Source organism: Herpailurus yagouaroundi, unplaced genomic scaffold (genome assembly GCF_014898765.1).
Source record: "Herpailurus yagouaroundi ecotype Mexico unplaced genomic scaffold, PumYag 195, whole genome shotgun sequence".
Lineage (NCBI taxonomy): Eukaryota > Metazoa > Chordata > Mammalia > Carnivora > Felidae > Herpailurus > Herpailurus yagouaroundi.
In genome coordinates, this window is record NW_024412426.1 from 9,776,891 (window position 1) to 9,793,679 (window position 16,789).

At 38.2% G+C, this 16,789-nt stretch overlaps 1 protein-coding gene across 1 annotated transcript in view; it reads left to right on the forward strand.

The window, feature by feature from the left end:
* The window catches only part of DHX9 (DExH-box helicase 9), a 50,136-nt gene that overhangs the window by 3,621 nt on the left and 29,726 nt on the right, over positions 1–16,789 (forward strand). The window contains exons 3-4 of the mRNA XM_040446289.1: positions 14,669–14,843; positions 16,320–16,432. Of these exons, the coding sequence (XP_040302223.1) occupies positions 14,669–14,843; positions 16,320–16,432 (288 nt within the window). The remainder of the gene's footprint in view (positions 1–14,668; positions 14,844–16,319; positions 16,433–16,789) is intronic.

Genomic DNA, 16,789 nt, shown 5'->3' on the forward strand with positions numbered 1-16,789 from the left:
TCCTTCCTTCCTTCCTTCCTTCCATTTATTTTTGAGAGAGAGGGAGACAGAGGATCTGAAGCAGCCTCCATGCTATCAACACAGAGCCCAGTGCGGGGCTCAAACCCATGAACTTCGACATCACTTAACCCACTGAGCCATCTAGGAACCCCTTAGTTTTCTTTTGTATGAAAATGTTTTTATTTTACTGTCTCTCACATATTTTCGCTGAATGTATGATTCTGCAGTACCACTTTCAGCACTTTCAAGTTCCATTGTTTCCTTCCACTGTTTGATGATAAGTCAGTAATAATCAAGTCATTTCTCCTTATATGTAATGTGTTATTTTCTTTGTATTTATTTATTTATTTGGTTCCCAGCAGTTTGACTATGACTACATATGGTTTTCTTTGTACTTAATCCTGCTTGGAATTTGCTGAGATTCTTAAATCTATAAATTTATCTTTTACCAAACTTGGGGAATCTGGCTATTATTTCTTCAAATTTTTTTTATGCCTCATTTTTCTCTGCTCCTTTTGGGACTCCGGTATTAAACTTTTTTTATATTATCCCATAGGTCCCTGAGGCTTTTTCTTTTCTTCCCTTTTTTCTGTTCTTCAGATTCAATGACTTTTAACAGATTATCTTCAAGTTCATGGATTGTTTTCTCTGTCAACTCCATTTTGCTGTTATCAGTCCATTCAGTGAGTTTTTATTTCATACATTGTCTTATTTCTAGAATTATCAGGTGGTTAATTTTTTTAACAGATTTTATTTCTGTGGTGGCATTTCTTCCTGTTTCTTTCGTGATAGCATGTGTTCATAATATGAATGTAAATTTCCTTTATGTCATTGAGCATAGTTACAAATAGCTGCTTTAAAATCTTGACTACAAATTTTAACATCTGGGCCTGGTTGGGCTCTGTTGATTATATTTTCTCTTGAGATTAGTTCACCTTTTTCATTCTGTATGTCAGGTAATTTTGGATTTATCGTGGGCATTGTGATAATTATGTTGTAGATACTGTAAGTTATATTTTTTGAAATATTATTGATTTGTTGTGCTGTCAGTTTGGTTGGAACTCAAACTACAAACCCTGTCTTTTGGGTAACTGCTCACATCTATCTCCCTTGAGTTTTCTGATCTTTGCTAGGCAGCTTAGAGTCTGTCCTGCACATGTGTTGTTCAGGGTTTAGCCAGTGATTTGGGCGAGTTTGTACAAAGAATTCCTTCTTTCCCTTTTAGGATTGCTTCCTCACTTTCTAGCAGTGTTTGTTTCCCCAGGCTCATATTCTCTGATTCTTCAGGCCAGAAAGACTGGGGAGTTTTAGCTGCTTCACATGGTCTTCCTCAGGCTAAAAGCCATAATAAACAGGAATTACAGCCTTTGCTTATCCTTGATTTCTCATTTCAAGTCACCTCCAGAATCTACCAGCTTTTGTTCACTTTTTAACACCTACATATAATTGTTAGGGCCTTTGGGGTTTGAGGGCGGGGGTTTCTTTTGCCCTTAGATGTCTCCGTTATCTGCAGGAAGGCCAGTCTAGTCTATGCATTTGCCACTTTCTCCCTGACTTCCTCTTTTCCAGCTACACTGGCTTTCTTGCCATTCCTCAATCTTCCAGCACCTTTCTACCTCAAGACTTTTGTGTTTCTTATTCTCTTTCATTGTTTCATTTTTCTCAATAGCACTTAACTAATTTCAACCCATTGTTTGTCAGCTGAAGGCGATGTTGTCCCCTAGGGATATTTGGCAATGTGTGGAGTCATTTTAGTTGTTACAACTGGAAGGGGGTGTCAGCAATACTGATATATAGTAAATAGAGGCCAGGGATGCTACCAAACATCCTACAATACACAAGATAGCCTCCTACAACAAAGAATTATCCAGCATAAAATGTCAGTTGTACATAGTATAAAAAATTCTCTTCTAACCTAATTTTCCCCAGACCTTCATGTGAGAACAAAAGGTCATACGAGCAGGATTTTTATCTGCTTTTTAGTTCATTGCTGTGTCTGTAGCATTAGAATGGTTCTGGTCTGTACAGCAGGCACTTGAAGTTTTTTGATTGAATGAATGAATGATGAATGGGTGAATTTGGAAAAAGGTCATACAACAAGCCCAATTTCTACTTCTAGCTACCATCTTTATCTCACCTCTTCATCCTTGCCAAATCCTGTTCATGTCACTTCATCTAGCATTTGCCCTTTCATTGCACAAATTGCTCTTGCCAAAAGTGGCCTGTTTCTAAATGCAAAGGATATTTTTAAATTTTGAAGGAGGGGGAGAAATTTCAAATGTGTAGAGAAGTAAGAATAATGTTACAAATCCACGTTGTCAAAATCCAATTGCAGTATTTCTCAAAAGGGCTTCTCTACTTTCAGATTATTTTAAAGCAAATTCCAGACATCCTATAATTTATGTTACTATTTCACTTTGTATCTCTAAAAGATAATCCTCTTAAAAACATAATAATTCCATCATTGTACCTTAAAATATTTGTTTATTTTTTTATTTATTTTCTATTTTCGGGAGAGAAAAACCTGTTTAGGGTAGAAGGGCGAAGTGGGGAGAGAGAATCCTGAGCAGGCTCCACGCTCTGTGAGGAGCCTGGTGCAAGGCCCGATCCCAGGACCCTGGGATCATGATCTGATCAAAATCAAGAGTCAGACACTTAACTGACTGAGACACCCAGGCACCCCCAAACCTAAAAATTTTTAAGAATTGTTTCTTAATGTCCTCAGACATCCAGTTATATTCAGATTTTCTTGATTGTTTCATAAATCCACTTTTTACAGTTTGTTTAAATCATGCTCCTAATGATGTCCTTATACAGCAAGTGATTGATAATTCTTTTAATCAGTAAATTCTCTCACCCTCTTTCTTACTTTTCTTTGCAATTTGTTGAAGAAAGCACATCATTTATTCTTTAGTCTCATAAAACATTTCTCTGCCCCTCTGTTTTCCATAATTGGTAGTTAGATCTAGAGACTTGATTAGACTGAGGCTTGATTAGAGTGAAAGAGCAAGAACAAGAAAACTCCAAAAGTAATATTCTACACTTCTATCAGGAGGAGGTACATAATTGTGATATTAGCAGGGGTGGATTATTGCTGTGTAGATTTATTATTTCATTATCAATTTCCTTTGATTTTTAGCTGGAATACTTACATAAAAGGAAATTTCTCATCAGTAATCACACTAAGTTAGAATTTAGACAGGGAAATGAGATAAATGTTTGATTCTTTTCCTTTATTTAAAAATATTTTGTAAATTTCTGTTAAGTCCTTCTGTTCTAACAAGTCATTTATTTAAATCCAGTGTTTCCTTACTGATTTCTGTCTGGATGATTATCCACTGATGTAACTGGGGTATTAAAGTTCCTTACTATAATTGTACTATTAACTCTTTTTGTCTTACATCTGTTAATATTTGCTTTATATATTTTGGTGCTCCTACGTTGGGTGCCGAAATATTTATAAATGCTATATCCTCTTGCTGGATTGACCCTTTTATCATTTTGTAACACCCTTCTTTGTCTCTTATTACACTCTGTTTCAAAGTCTATTTGGTCAGTTTGATACCCCAGACAAATGAAAATGTTTGTTTTCAGTGCATGGGATATCTTTTTCTGCCCTTCACTTTCATTCTGTGTGTGTACTTACATCTAAAGTGTATCTCTTGGATCACTTCTGACCTCCCTCTAGCTGCCATCTTGCTTCTCCCCCGTGTGTGCCCCTAATCTCAGCTTGTTCCCTGGAGACCCTCTGAGCACCAACCCTAGTCCCCCCACCGTGGTCCCATTTCTGCTCCAGCAAGATGAATGAAGCTGTCATGAACCAGGAGAAACTCGCCAGACTGCAAGCACAAGTGCACATTAGTGGGAAAGGAACTGCTTATCAAAAGAAAGTGGTTCATAGAACGTCTCCAGTAGATGATAAAAATACTTCAGTACTCCTTAAAGAAGTTAGGGGTAAACAACATCTCTGTTATTGAAGAAGTGAATATATTCACAAACCAATGAACAGTCATTCATTTTAACAACCCTAAAGTTTAGGCATCCTTGGCAGTGAACACTTTGACCATTATAGGCCACGCTGAGACAAACTAGCTGACAAAAAATAAAGTTCCTTGCCTAGTCAAAAATTGAATAAAAATAACATAACACAAAATATTGTATCTCTTGTAGACAACTATAAATGGTTCATGCTCTTTTATCCATTCAGCCACTCCTTTTTGATTGGAGAATTTAGTCCATTTACATTGAAAGTAATTATGGATAGGTGTGTGTTTATTGCCATTCTGTTAATTGTTTTCTAGCTGTTTCTCTAGTTTCTATCTGTTCCTTCTCTTACTCTCTTTGTGGTTTGAAGATTTTCTTTAATGGTATGCTCCTATTCCTTTCTCTTTATCTATTTCACATTTTTGCTTTGATTACTTTTATGCTTACATGTAACAAATATCTACAGTCTGTCTTAAGTCAGTAATTTAAGTTCTAAAGCTCAACATTTTTACTCCCTTCACCACATTTTAGATTTAAAAAAAAATTTTTTTGTCTTTATTCATTTTTGAGAGACAGGACAGAGTGTGAGTCGGGGAGGGGCAGAGAGAGAGGGAGACAGAATCTGAAGCAGGCTCCAGGCTCTGAGCTGTCAGCACAGCCCAATGTGGGCCTCGAACCCACGAACTGTGAGATTATGACCTGAGCTGAAGTTGAAACTCAACTGACTGAGCCACCCAGGCGCCCTGCACATTTCATATTTTTGATGATAACATTTTATATCTCTTTATTTTGTGTATCATTTAACCAATTGTAATCAGTTATTTTTACTACTTTTGTGGTTAACTGTCATACTGGCTTTATGTATAAAAGATATTTATTCTTTCATAATTTGTTCTTGTTACCAATAAGTGCCCTTTCTTTACAGCTTAAAGAAGTCCCTTTAACATTTCTTGTAAGGCCGGTTTAGTGGTCATGAACGCTTCAAGCTTTTGTTTTCCTAGGAAACAATTTCTCTCTCCTTTAATTCTGAATGATGACTTTGGCAGGTAGTGTATTTTTGGTTGGAATTTTTTTTTTTTCCCAGCACTTTGAATATATCTTTGTCTTTCTCCATGTTAGGAACATTTTCAACCATTATTTTTTCAAATAAGATTTCTGCCCCTTTCTCTCTCTCTCCTTGAAGCCCAATGATACAGCTCTTAGTCAATTTCATGTTTTCCTGAAGTCCCTTAGGCTGTCTTTACATTTTTTCACTTTTTTTTTTCCTTTTTGCTGCTCTCATTGGGTGAATTCCACTGCCTTGGTTTTGAGTTCACTGATTCTTTCTTCTTTTTCATCTGGTCTGCTGTTAAACACCTCTCCTGTATTTTTCAGTTCAGTTATTGTATTTCTTAGTTCCGTGACTTACCTAATTCGTACTTTCATTTTCCATCTCTTAGTTGAAGTTTTGTGTTCATTCCTCTCCCTAGTTTGAAGAGTGTCTTTATAACCATTATTTTAAAGACTTTATCAGGTAAATTACATAGTTCCATTTCATTACGGTTTCATCTTGTTCTTTTGACAGGTATTACTGTTTCTTCATTTTGCCTCACTATGTTGGTTCCTATACAATAGATGAAACAACTTCTCCCAAGTCTTGAAGGAGTGGCCTTGTGTAGGAGATGAACTTTTTCATTCAGCCCTGCCCCAGCTCTTGGTTGTTTCTCAAACCTCTGTGCTTGACCAAGCAGCCTGTTATATTTTTAATAGCTCCTAGTAGTTGAGGATATGCTGAGACCTCTCAGTGTCCAGAGGGTAGGATCTCAGCGCCTAGATTCGCAGACTAGAAGCCAGACCCTCGGGCAGCAGCTTCTAAAAGTAACGCAGATATGTATAGTTCTGAGGTGCCAAAAAGCATAAGCCCTGCTGACTACCAGGGCCAGATAATCTGGAGGTGTTCCCTGGGCTGCATTTGCAAATTTGGGGGCTTCAGTCAAGTGTATAGTCTCCTTTCTGGGAGATACCAGCAAGCTGAAGCAAGGAGAGGGAGAGCACGAAGATGGCTTCCATAGCATACATTCCTTCAGAGCAGCTCCATAGCCAGTGAGTGCCCAACCTGAAGCCTGCCCCTCTGTCTAGAGCTTCAGGACAAGCAAAGTGACCTTCACAGAAAGACTGGGGTGTGCCTCAGTCCACTGTCTGTACAGTGCCTTGAGGATTGTAACCTGCCCAGAACCGCTGCTCTGATTGACACCCTCCTAGGGGACCCCAAGAATGCAGAGCTCCTCTGGTCACCAGAACAGGGCAATCAGAAGGCATCCCTGGGTGTTAGCTGCAAAAAGCGCTCAATGTAAAGCTTCCCTTCAGTAGACACTGTTATTCTAGAACACAACAGAAGAACATAAAGATAGCACCTTCTCTCAGAAGTCTCTGGAAAGGATTACAGTCAGCCCCTTTCATTTCTAATGAAAGAGATGCTTCTTTCATTAGAAGCCTCTTCCTTGGGCCACAGTCATGATTAGCTAGTAGGCCTCCTTTACAGACAGACTCAGCTCCTGGGTATGTTGCCTCTTTTTGTGCTATGGGTGCAGTAGCTGTTCAAGAATTGTCTCCAGCAAGCTTATCTAGTCATTATGTTGTATATCTGAAACTAATACAACATTGTGTGTCAACTCTACTCAAAAAAGAATTAGAACTTTTTCTATGGGTTACAGACTTGTGAGACCCAGGAGCATAAGCTGCACAGGGCACCTGAGTGAGACAGGCAAAGTCGAGGTGTTCTCTGGCAGCAGTCATGAAATTTGGGGCCACAGACAGGTTTTTGAGCTCCTTTCTGGGTAATGCTCATTATTACAGCTGTATGTGACCAGGAACACAAGCTTCCCTGGCCTCCAGAGCCAAGTGATCAAGAGGCGTCCCCTGTGCAGCAGCAACAAAAATTAAGGCACCAGGCACGTGTAAAGGTTCTTTTCTGGGAGGTACTGGTGCTCTGAAGCATGCAAAGACAGCACCCACTGGTCTCCATTCCTGGGTACAGATTTCTAGATGTGTGTGTTAAATTAGATACCTGCCCCTCGGGCCAAGGTTTTAATATAAGCAAGTGCCTTGCGGCCTTTCACTTTAACTCGGTGCAATTGGCTACTTCTGAGTTGAGCCTTGGGGCAGGTGAGTCCAAGCACACAAGCCCTTTAAGAGGCATTTTATAGATTGCTACCATCTTGTGGGTCTTGGAATGTGAGATCTGTCAGGGTTTGTTTTTTTGTTTTTTTGTTTAGAGAAAGCACGAGCAGGGGAGAGGGGTGTGGGTGGGGGAGAGAGAATCCTAATGCACATTTGGGCTGCTACCATAATTTGGCTATTGTAAATAATCCTGTGGTAAACAGAAGGGTGCATATATTCTCTCAAATTAGTGTTTTCGAATTCTTTGGGTAAATACCTTGTACAATTACTGGATCACTAGTTGATATTTTTAATTTTTTGAGGAACCTCCATACAGGTCTTCCACAGTGGCTACACCAGTTTGCATTCCTACAAACAAGTGCAGGAGGGTTCCTTTTTCTCCACATCCTCAACAACACTTGTTGTTTCTTGTGTTTTTTATTTTAGCCATTCTGATAGGTCCAAGGTGATATCTTATGGTTTTGATTTGTATTTCCTTGATGATGAGTGACGTTGAGCATCTTTTCATGTCTGTTGGCCCTCTGGATGTCTTTAGAGAAATGTGTGTTCATGTCTTCTACCCATTTTTTAATTGGGTTATTTATTTTTTGGGTGTTGAGTTGTAGCAGTTCTTTATATATTTTGGATACTAACCTTTATTGGGTATGTCCTTTGCAAATATCTTCTCGCATTCCCTTGGTTGTCTTGTAGTTTGTTTTCTTTGCTGTGCAGAAGCTTTTTGTTTTTATTTATTTACTTAATTTTTAATTTGTTAAAAGTTGTTTTCGTTTTTGTTTTTTTTTTTAAGTTTATTTATTTATATTGAGAGAGTGTATGCCCGCAAGGTGGGGAGGGGCCGAGAGAGAGGGAGAGATCCCAGGCAGGCTCTGCACTGTCAGTGCCAAGCCCAATGCAGGGGTCAAAACTCACAAGCCGTGAGATCGTGACCTGAGGTGAAGTCAGATTTCTTGACTGACTGAGCCATGGAGGCACCCCCAGAAGTTTTTTGTTCAGTTAGTTTATTTTTTTGAGGTGGGGGGAGAGAGAGAGAGAGAGAGGGAGAGAGAGAATCCCAAAGCAGCAACCCATCAACTTAATACAGACTGATATATGTGGAAGGTATCATATACAACCTAATGGCAACCACAAATTAAAACTACTAACAGAGCAAAGAATAAAGAGAAAACAATCCAAGTATATCACAGAAGTAACCCAGCAGGCCACGAAAGAGAGAAAGAAAAACTACAAAAACAAGTTAAAAACCCATTCTTTACGCTTCTCCAACCCCCACATTTTATGTATATAGTGTCCTATTTTACATCCTTTTATTTTGTGAATCCCTTGACTGACTTTTTATAGAAATACTTATTTTTACTGGTTCTGTGTTTCCTACTTTTCATACTTAACGGTCTTTTCCTTTCCAATCTTAATAGTTCTCTTTGATATTTCTTGTAGGGTTGGCTTAGTCATCTTGAACTCCTTTAGTTTTTATTTGTCTGAGGAGCTCTTTATCTGTCCTTCTGTTCCAAATGATAGACTTCCTTGGTAGAATATTCTTGGCTGTAAATTTTTTCCCTTTCAGCACTTTGAATATATCATGCCAGTCCCTTCAAACTGCCAAAAATTCTGCTGGAAAATCCACTAATAGCCTCATGGGTTTTCTTTTGTATATGTACCTGTCTTCTTTTCTCTTGTTGCTTTTAATTTTTTTTTTGCTTTATCTCTACTTTTTGCCATTTTGATGGTTATGTCTTGGTGTGGACTTCCTTTGGTTGATTTTTTTGGGGGATCTCTGTGTCTCCCGGGTCTAGATATCTGTTTCCTTCCCCAGATTAGGGAAGTTGTTAGCTATTATTTCTTCAAATAAATTTCCTACCCTCCTTTCTCACTCTTCTTCTGGGATCCCTGTACTGGGATCCCTGTTATTGTGCGTGATGGAATCACTGAGTTCCCTGAGTCTGTTCTCATTTTGCATAATTCTTTTTTTCTCTCATTTGTTTAGCTTGATTACTTTCCATTCCTCCATTTTCTACTTAATTTTTTCCTCTACTTCCAGCCTGCCATTTATTCCATCTTCATCTCTGGTTCTATTTTATGTTTTCAGGCTCTTTCTTAAGGGTCTCACTGATGTCCTCAACTCTTCTCTCAAGTTCAGAGAGTATCTTTATGATCATTACTGTAAAATCTCTATCAGGCATGTTACTTATACCTGTTTTGCTTAGGTCTCTTGCTGTGGTTTGTTCTTTCATTTGTGACATGTTCTTCTGTCTCATTTTGCCTAATTCTCTGTATCTGTTTCTCTGTGTTAGGCAGGTCACATATGTCTCTTGATCTTGAAAGTAGTGAACAGGATGTGTACTTTTAACAAGGAGACACTGGTCATCCTCCATAGGGGACTCAAAACTGTCACAGACTGAGCTGGCCAGGGCCACTCCACAAAGTGTGGAGACAGGTGGTTAATACCCTCTTTCCCTCTACCTTCATCTTCATTGATCAAGAAATTTAAAGATTTAAAGAAAATCCTTCCTATTTGGTTCAGGCTGCTCTAACAAAGTACCATAGATTGGGTGGCTTATAAACAACAGGAACATATTTCTCACACTTCTGAAAGTTGGGAAGTGTAAGTCTTAGGTTCTGGCTGATTCAGTGTCTGGTGAGGCTCTCCTCTCACTATATCCTCACGTGGCAGAAAAAGCAAGAGAGCTCTCTCCTTTTCAATAAGGCACCAACCTCTTTCATGTGGGCCCCTCCCCTAAGACCTAATCACCTTCCAAAGGGCCTGCTTCCTAATATCACATTGGAGGTTAAATTTCAAAATACTAATTTTGGGGAGATAGAAGCATTCCATTTGTAACCCTCTTCGTCACTGCAAAACAGGAAGTTATCCCACCCAAACATCTCAAGTCTTGAGGAAGAGATTTTTCTTTTAAATTTACATAGATACAGAATGAGGTAGAACAGCATTTTGGACATGGAGTGGGCAAGGTGGTGGAAAGAAAGACAAATCAGCACCAGTGTTGCCCACTGTTTTTCTTTTCCTGGAACTTGGCTGTTAGAGCTGTCCCTAGAATAAACTGTACTGTGCCTTCACAGCCCTAACCTTGGAAGAACACTGTGCCTCAAACTATGTGCTATCTATAAAATAAAGAAGTCTTCCAATTAGAAAGATTGAAAGTAAAGACCAGAGTAAAGCTATACTAGGCAAATGAAGTACAAAATAAAATGGGAGTAACAGTATTAATATCAAAATAAACTTTAAGAAAGCAGAAAATACAAACAGTTCACAACATACCAATCCCCACTTACTATTAAAAATGCTTATGTGTATATTGGCAAAACTAAAATGGTAATGTGAGAAAGTAGCAAAGGGACCAAAACAATCCTAAACACTAGGAAATTTAAACACTTGGTTTTAAATGAAAATTGAAAATTACAGGCTGTTTAACAGTGTCAGAACTCTGGAAGGCCAGAGGAATTGTCATTTACTCAAAGAAACATCAAATGCTTGTATTATTGCATAAGAAATAGTTTTTTTTTAAATGAGTAAACTAGTGATTTTCAGCTCAGGAAAATAGAACACACTTAGAGTAAGAAGAAATTAATAAAGATAAAATCAGAAATTTTATAGAATTAGAAGTAAAAGTGATGAGTAAAAATTTTAAATAACCCTTTCAAAAGATAAATAATCCATCCCAAGGTTAATTAAGACAATAGTAAATACTATAGATTCATATTCCTTTATCAAAAAACCATGTGCTTAGGTGGGTTTGAGAATTCAAACTTTCCATATTTTAGAAAAGTGGTATGGTGTACATACCATATCTTACATGACACCTCCAGTACATCTGAAGCAAAACCCTGTAGTCGAACTTTCTAGCTACATCACATTGAGTTTTTTGAGAGAAAAATGCTAACTACTCAGTGGTTGAGTTAGTGGAGGTTTAAAAAAAAGCATTTGAGGGGCGCCTGGGTGGCTCAGTCGGTTAAGCGTCCGACTTTGGCTCAGGTCATGATCTCGCGGTTCGTGAGTTCAAGCCCCGCGTTGGGCTCTGTGCTGATAGCTCAGAGCCTGGAGCCTGTTTCGGATTCTGGGTCTCCCTCTCTCTCTGACCCTCCCCCGTTCATGCTCTGTCTCTCTCTGTCTCAAAAATAACGTTAAAAAATTTTTTTTTGAAATAAAAAAAGCATTTGATAAAATGCTTATTACAAATAAAGTACTAAGGAAATGAAGTAGAAAAATACTTCTTGGCATGTTGAAAAGTGTCCTCTAAAAATAATAGTAGGGGTAGCTGGCTGGCTCAGACAGTGAAGCGTGCAACTCTTTAATCTCAGGATTGTGAGTTTGAGCCCCACGATGGTGTAGAGATTACTTAAAAATAAAATCTTTAGGGGCATCTGGGTGGCTCAGGTCGGTTAAGCATCTGACTCTGGCTCAGGTCATGATCTTACGGGTCGTGAGTGCTGACAGCTCAGAGCCTGGAGCCTGCTTTCAGAGTCTCTTTACCCTACTCTCTGCCCCTCCCCTACTCACAGTCCTCTGTCTCTCAAAAATGAATAAATGTTAAAACAATTAAAAATAAGTAAAATCTTTAAACAATAGTAAAAATAATAGTTAATACTAAAAACAGGTATAAAAACATGGAGCAGCGCTGCTCAAAATGTTTGTTACGGTGGTAAGTATAAAAAGGAGTGCACAATTAGAAATGCTAATAGAGTGACAGCAGTTTTACATTTGTTGACTATAATAGTTAGAGAACTTGGGCTTGTATTTTGTATGTCTGATTTATATTTCTAGCAGTTCATTTTCATTGTATTTACAAAAATTTTACTCCCAGTGGATTAGGGGGAAAAACTCAAAACCAGTTCTTTGCAGATAGTTGTAAAGTTAAGACAAGACCCAATGTGTCCACTACCACTGCCATTACTCTCAATGTGACAGATTTTTACTGAAGGATAGTGTTAAGTCTTAAAGAGATTTTACCATACTTGCAATCTAATGATTCAGCCTAATGGCAGAAGACACAGGACTTCTGAGTTAGAGACAAAGGATGTTTACTACTCATGGGATAGCAGGCAGCATGAGCTTCATGTTTGTATTGCCCCCCCCCCCCATGTCCTTTAATCTTTTGGGGACAATATGGAGCAGGTCCAGGTAGAATCCTGAGGGCACAGTTAATTGGTATTACACTTGAGGTACTTGGAGTTTAAGAAACTGTCGGTCTTAACAAAAAAGAAAAAGCTGCTGGCAAAACTGCAACCCTATCTTTTTTACTATCCTCATTAGGAAATAAATCTGCTCCCTACCCTGGAGTAAGATCTTACCTCTGCCTTCCAAGGTTATTATTTGCTATTCAAACCTCCTTGAAAAGATGTGTAAACAAGACTTGGAGAGCCACAGATATTCATGGAGAATTGTCTTAACAGATAGAAGACTTGATGAAATATAGAGCCATACCGTGTTTCTGGGTGGGAGGTTGCATTATCATGTCAATCAGTTCCTTGTTAGGAAAGCCATTCTCCTTGAGTAAATTGTATAAATTTAACATTCTTTGATGAATTAGATTTAAAAAGTTAATTAGGGGTGCACCTGGGTGGCTCAGTTGGTTGAGCGTCCGACTTTGGCTCAGGTCATGATCTCGCGGTTCGTGGGTTTGAGCCCCGTGTTGGGCTCTGTGCTGACAGCTCAGCCTGGAGACTGCTTCAGATTCTCTCTCTCCCTCTCTCTCTGCCCTTCCCCCGTTCACATTCTGTCTCCTCTCTCTCAAGAATAAATAAACATTAAAAAAAATTTTTTTAAGTTAATTAGAAAAAATAATTGCTGAAAAATAGCCAAGAAGAATTTGAAAGTATACCAGCTGATCCTACCACATATTAATGAAGACTTGTAACTATTGTAAGATTACAGTAATTGTATTTACATAATACTATTTCTAAATTAAAATATATATAAAATAATGCAGAACAGGTTTTGGACAGGAGAGGCCATCGTATGGAGGCTAGCACAAGAAGAAACTAGATTTGATCAAGAAACAAAAACAAAATAACCTTTTTGGACAGTAAGCAGTAGTAACAAAATTAAAAAAGGAAAAGGACAGTAAAACTTACTTGCAACTTGTATGACAAGAAATTAATAGCACTGAAATGTTAAATTCTTAGAAATCAATGAGAACAATGGATATCCAGATAGAATAATAGGCAAAGGAAATGTAAATTAAAATAATAGGCTGTTATAACAAAAAACTGAGCTAATATTGGTACAGGTATAAAACACTTGCTATAATTTCCAGAATTGAAAATGTAGAGAAATAGATTGTCGTATATATATAGTGCTGATGCACGTATAGAATTGCAATTTTTCTGTAATGCACCATGGTGCTTTTTAAAATGTTGATGCCTTTTAGATTTAAAAAAATTTATTTTTAAGTAATCCCTACACCCACATGGGGCTTGAACCCACAACCCTGAGATCAAGAGTCTACGCTCCACCAACTGAGCCAGCCAGGCACCCCAGGCGTTGATGCCTTTTAACCCAGGAATTTCACTTTTTTTTAATGTTTACTTATATTAGACAGCAAGGGAGGGCCAGAGAGAGACTGATACAGAATCCAAAGCAGGCTCCACGCTCTGAGCTGTCAGCACAGAGCCCAATGTGGGGCTTGAACTCACGAGCCATGAGATCATGACTTGAGCTGAAGTTGAGGTTAAACTGACTGAGCCACCTAGGCACTCTCCAGGCATTTTACTTAAGTGAATCTTTCCTGAAAGAAGCCAAAGTACAAAGAGTCTGTGGCGGTGTTGTTTTATAATTTAAGATCAGCTACAAGCTAAATGTTCATCAACGTGGTATTGCCAACTTATGCGTACTACTTCCATCCATTGGAGTAGTAAGTCATTAAAATTCATGTAGATTAATATTTAAAGAAGTAAAAGATGTATGTAAAATATTTTACATTTTATATACAGTGTATATAAGACAACTGGAAGTCTTTTCTACCCATACTCTTGGTTGTCTCCTCGGTTTCATCTCTCTTCAAGTCACTTAGGAGTATGACTTTCCTAGTTCACTTCATTTAAATAGTGGTCTCGCATAGTGTCCCTTTTATTTTCTGCATAATTTTTCTTGGCAGTATTGTATTGTCCTTGACCTATTATGTGTTGTTTAGCTTTGTAAGAATGTAGAATTATAATACAGCTATTTGAATATAGCTCTGTAAATACAGGACAGCTGTCTCTCTTGTTCATTTTTTCCTCAGTACCCAGAACTACATAGAAAGGGTCCTGACAGATGCTTCTTGAATGTGGAATGTATTTATAAAACTACTGAGTGGAAAAAGATTAACTATATACCATAAACTAATTGGACTTTTTTGGGAAAAACTGTTATTTGTTTACATACAAAATCTCCAGCTGGAGAATTATGAATAATTTTTACTACCCTTTTTTCTGCCTCAAGTGAGAACATAATAGTTTTTTAATCACTGAAAACAAAGATACTAATATTATGGAGATACGAAGGGGTGACATGTGGACTTCCTTTATGTGAAAGAATTTACTAGTCCCTGTGAGGGTGAAATTACTGACCCCACCTTGTCTCTTCCTCTTGCAGGTAGCACCTCCCCCACCTCCACTTACTGATACACCTGATGCCACGGCAAATGCAGGCGAAAGTTTACCAGCAACCATGGGAGGACCTCTTCCTCCCCATTTGGCTCTTAAGGCAGGTAAGGGACTTGAAAGTGCATGTATGACAGTGGATAAGATACGCATGATCCTGCTTAGTTATTATCTCTTTCTCATTTGGATAGAAAGAAATTACTATAGTAAACTCATAATGTTGAGAGAATGCAGGGGCTTCATAAGTTTACAAATACCACCAGTGATTTCTCTTATTAAACATGGTATAGCCTGATTCCTTAGCTGTTGTTAGTTTTTACAAATTTTTTCTTAAAGTTGTAATTATTTTGAGAGCATGCATCTGAGAGAGTGAGGGCAGGGCAGAGAGACAGGGAGAGCAAGAATGCCAGTCTGGCCCCACACTCTTCAGTGCAGAGCCCAGTGCGGGGCTCAGAACTCACCATGAGACCGTGAGCTCATGACCTGAGCCAAAATCAAGAGTTGGATGCTCAACCGACTGAGCCTCCCAGGAGCTCCAGCTTCTAATTTTTATCTCTGGCTAGATTTTGCACAGGCTAGAACATTTGATTAAAGGGTCTTGTTTATTGCCCTTTCTTTTTTATTTTTATTTTCATATTTTATTTTATTTATCTGTTCCAAGTTTAATTTTTGAGAGAGAGAAAGCGTGAGTGGTCAAGGGGCAGAGAGAGGGAGAGAGAGAGAATCCCAAGCAGGCTCCACACCACCGTCACAGAGCCTGATGCGGGACTTGAACTCATGAAGCTGTGAGATCATGACCCGAGCTGAAACCAAGAGTTGGATGCCTAACCCACTGAGCCACCCAGACACCCCTGTTGCCCTTTCTTGTTTCTGACTAATTCCTCCCAGATATATTGTAGACTTGTTTACTTTATGGATCCAAAGTGTTGCTGAATTCTGTATATTATTATCAAAGCTTTTATTGGTCTGCCCAGTATAGGAAAGATTTACTAGAATCTTGGTCAAGCTGCTTAAGTCTCAGATCCAACATTTATGAAATGAGAATAACAGTAGTATTTACTTTGTAAGAAGATTGTTGTGAGGAGTAAATTTTTTTAAAAGGATGTCATAATCTTTGTAGAGCTAATAGGCAATATTCACTATCTTTCTCTATTAACTATCTTTCTCTGCTTTCCTACCAAGATTCATCACTTTCTTACACCTTTTCAGCTTCTCCTAATCCCCGTCACTAGTGCTAACAGTTTTCTCTCAAGGTCATAGTTAGCAAAGAAGCAGTTTTAACAAATTTAATCAGGTATCAAGTTTAATCAACTTGAAAATGTGTGCTAGATTATCAGTAACTTATGATCATTGCCAGGAGCCCCCCTCTACATACAAGCCTTGAGATTATCAATTTAGACCTATACTCCAATCATGAAACATTTTTAAGTAAGTCATGAAGATTTGGGGCCCATTTCCAAATAATTGAAACTTTGGCTTTCTAATTACAGAATGCCAAGCTCTAAGAATATTCTTTTGTAATGTTTTAGGATCTTCCTACAGTTTGATTCATTAAGAGAACACTAAATTTCTTTCCTTAATAGAAAATAATTCTGGAGTTGGGGCCTCTGGCTATGGTCCTCCTGGGCCCACATGGGATCGAGGAGCCAACTTGAAAGACTATTATTCAAGAAAGGAAGAACAAGAAGTACAAGCGGTAAGGCTGTCATCTTTTGTCACATATCCAGGATTGTGACTTAGTGCTTGATTCACTGCAAGGTTCAAGATAATTCAGTTTAATAATTTGGTGATTCTTTTAAGTTGTCGTTTGAGACTACTTGTTCACACAAGACAATGTAAACCCAATCTACCCATTAACTCTGGTCACTAGGATCGCCTGTGAAATAACAGTATTTTTCAGGTGGTAGAGTGTGTCCTCATCTGCTTTACAGGAAATGTAGGTACCTCAGTAAACCTCATTTCACGAGCAATCAGAGTAAAAATGTCTTAATAGGACAGCTTATTTTTCCACTTAATGTATTTGAAGTGTTAAAACCAACAAAAAAAATCATCA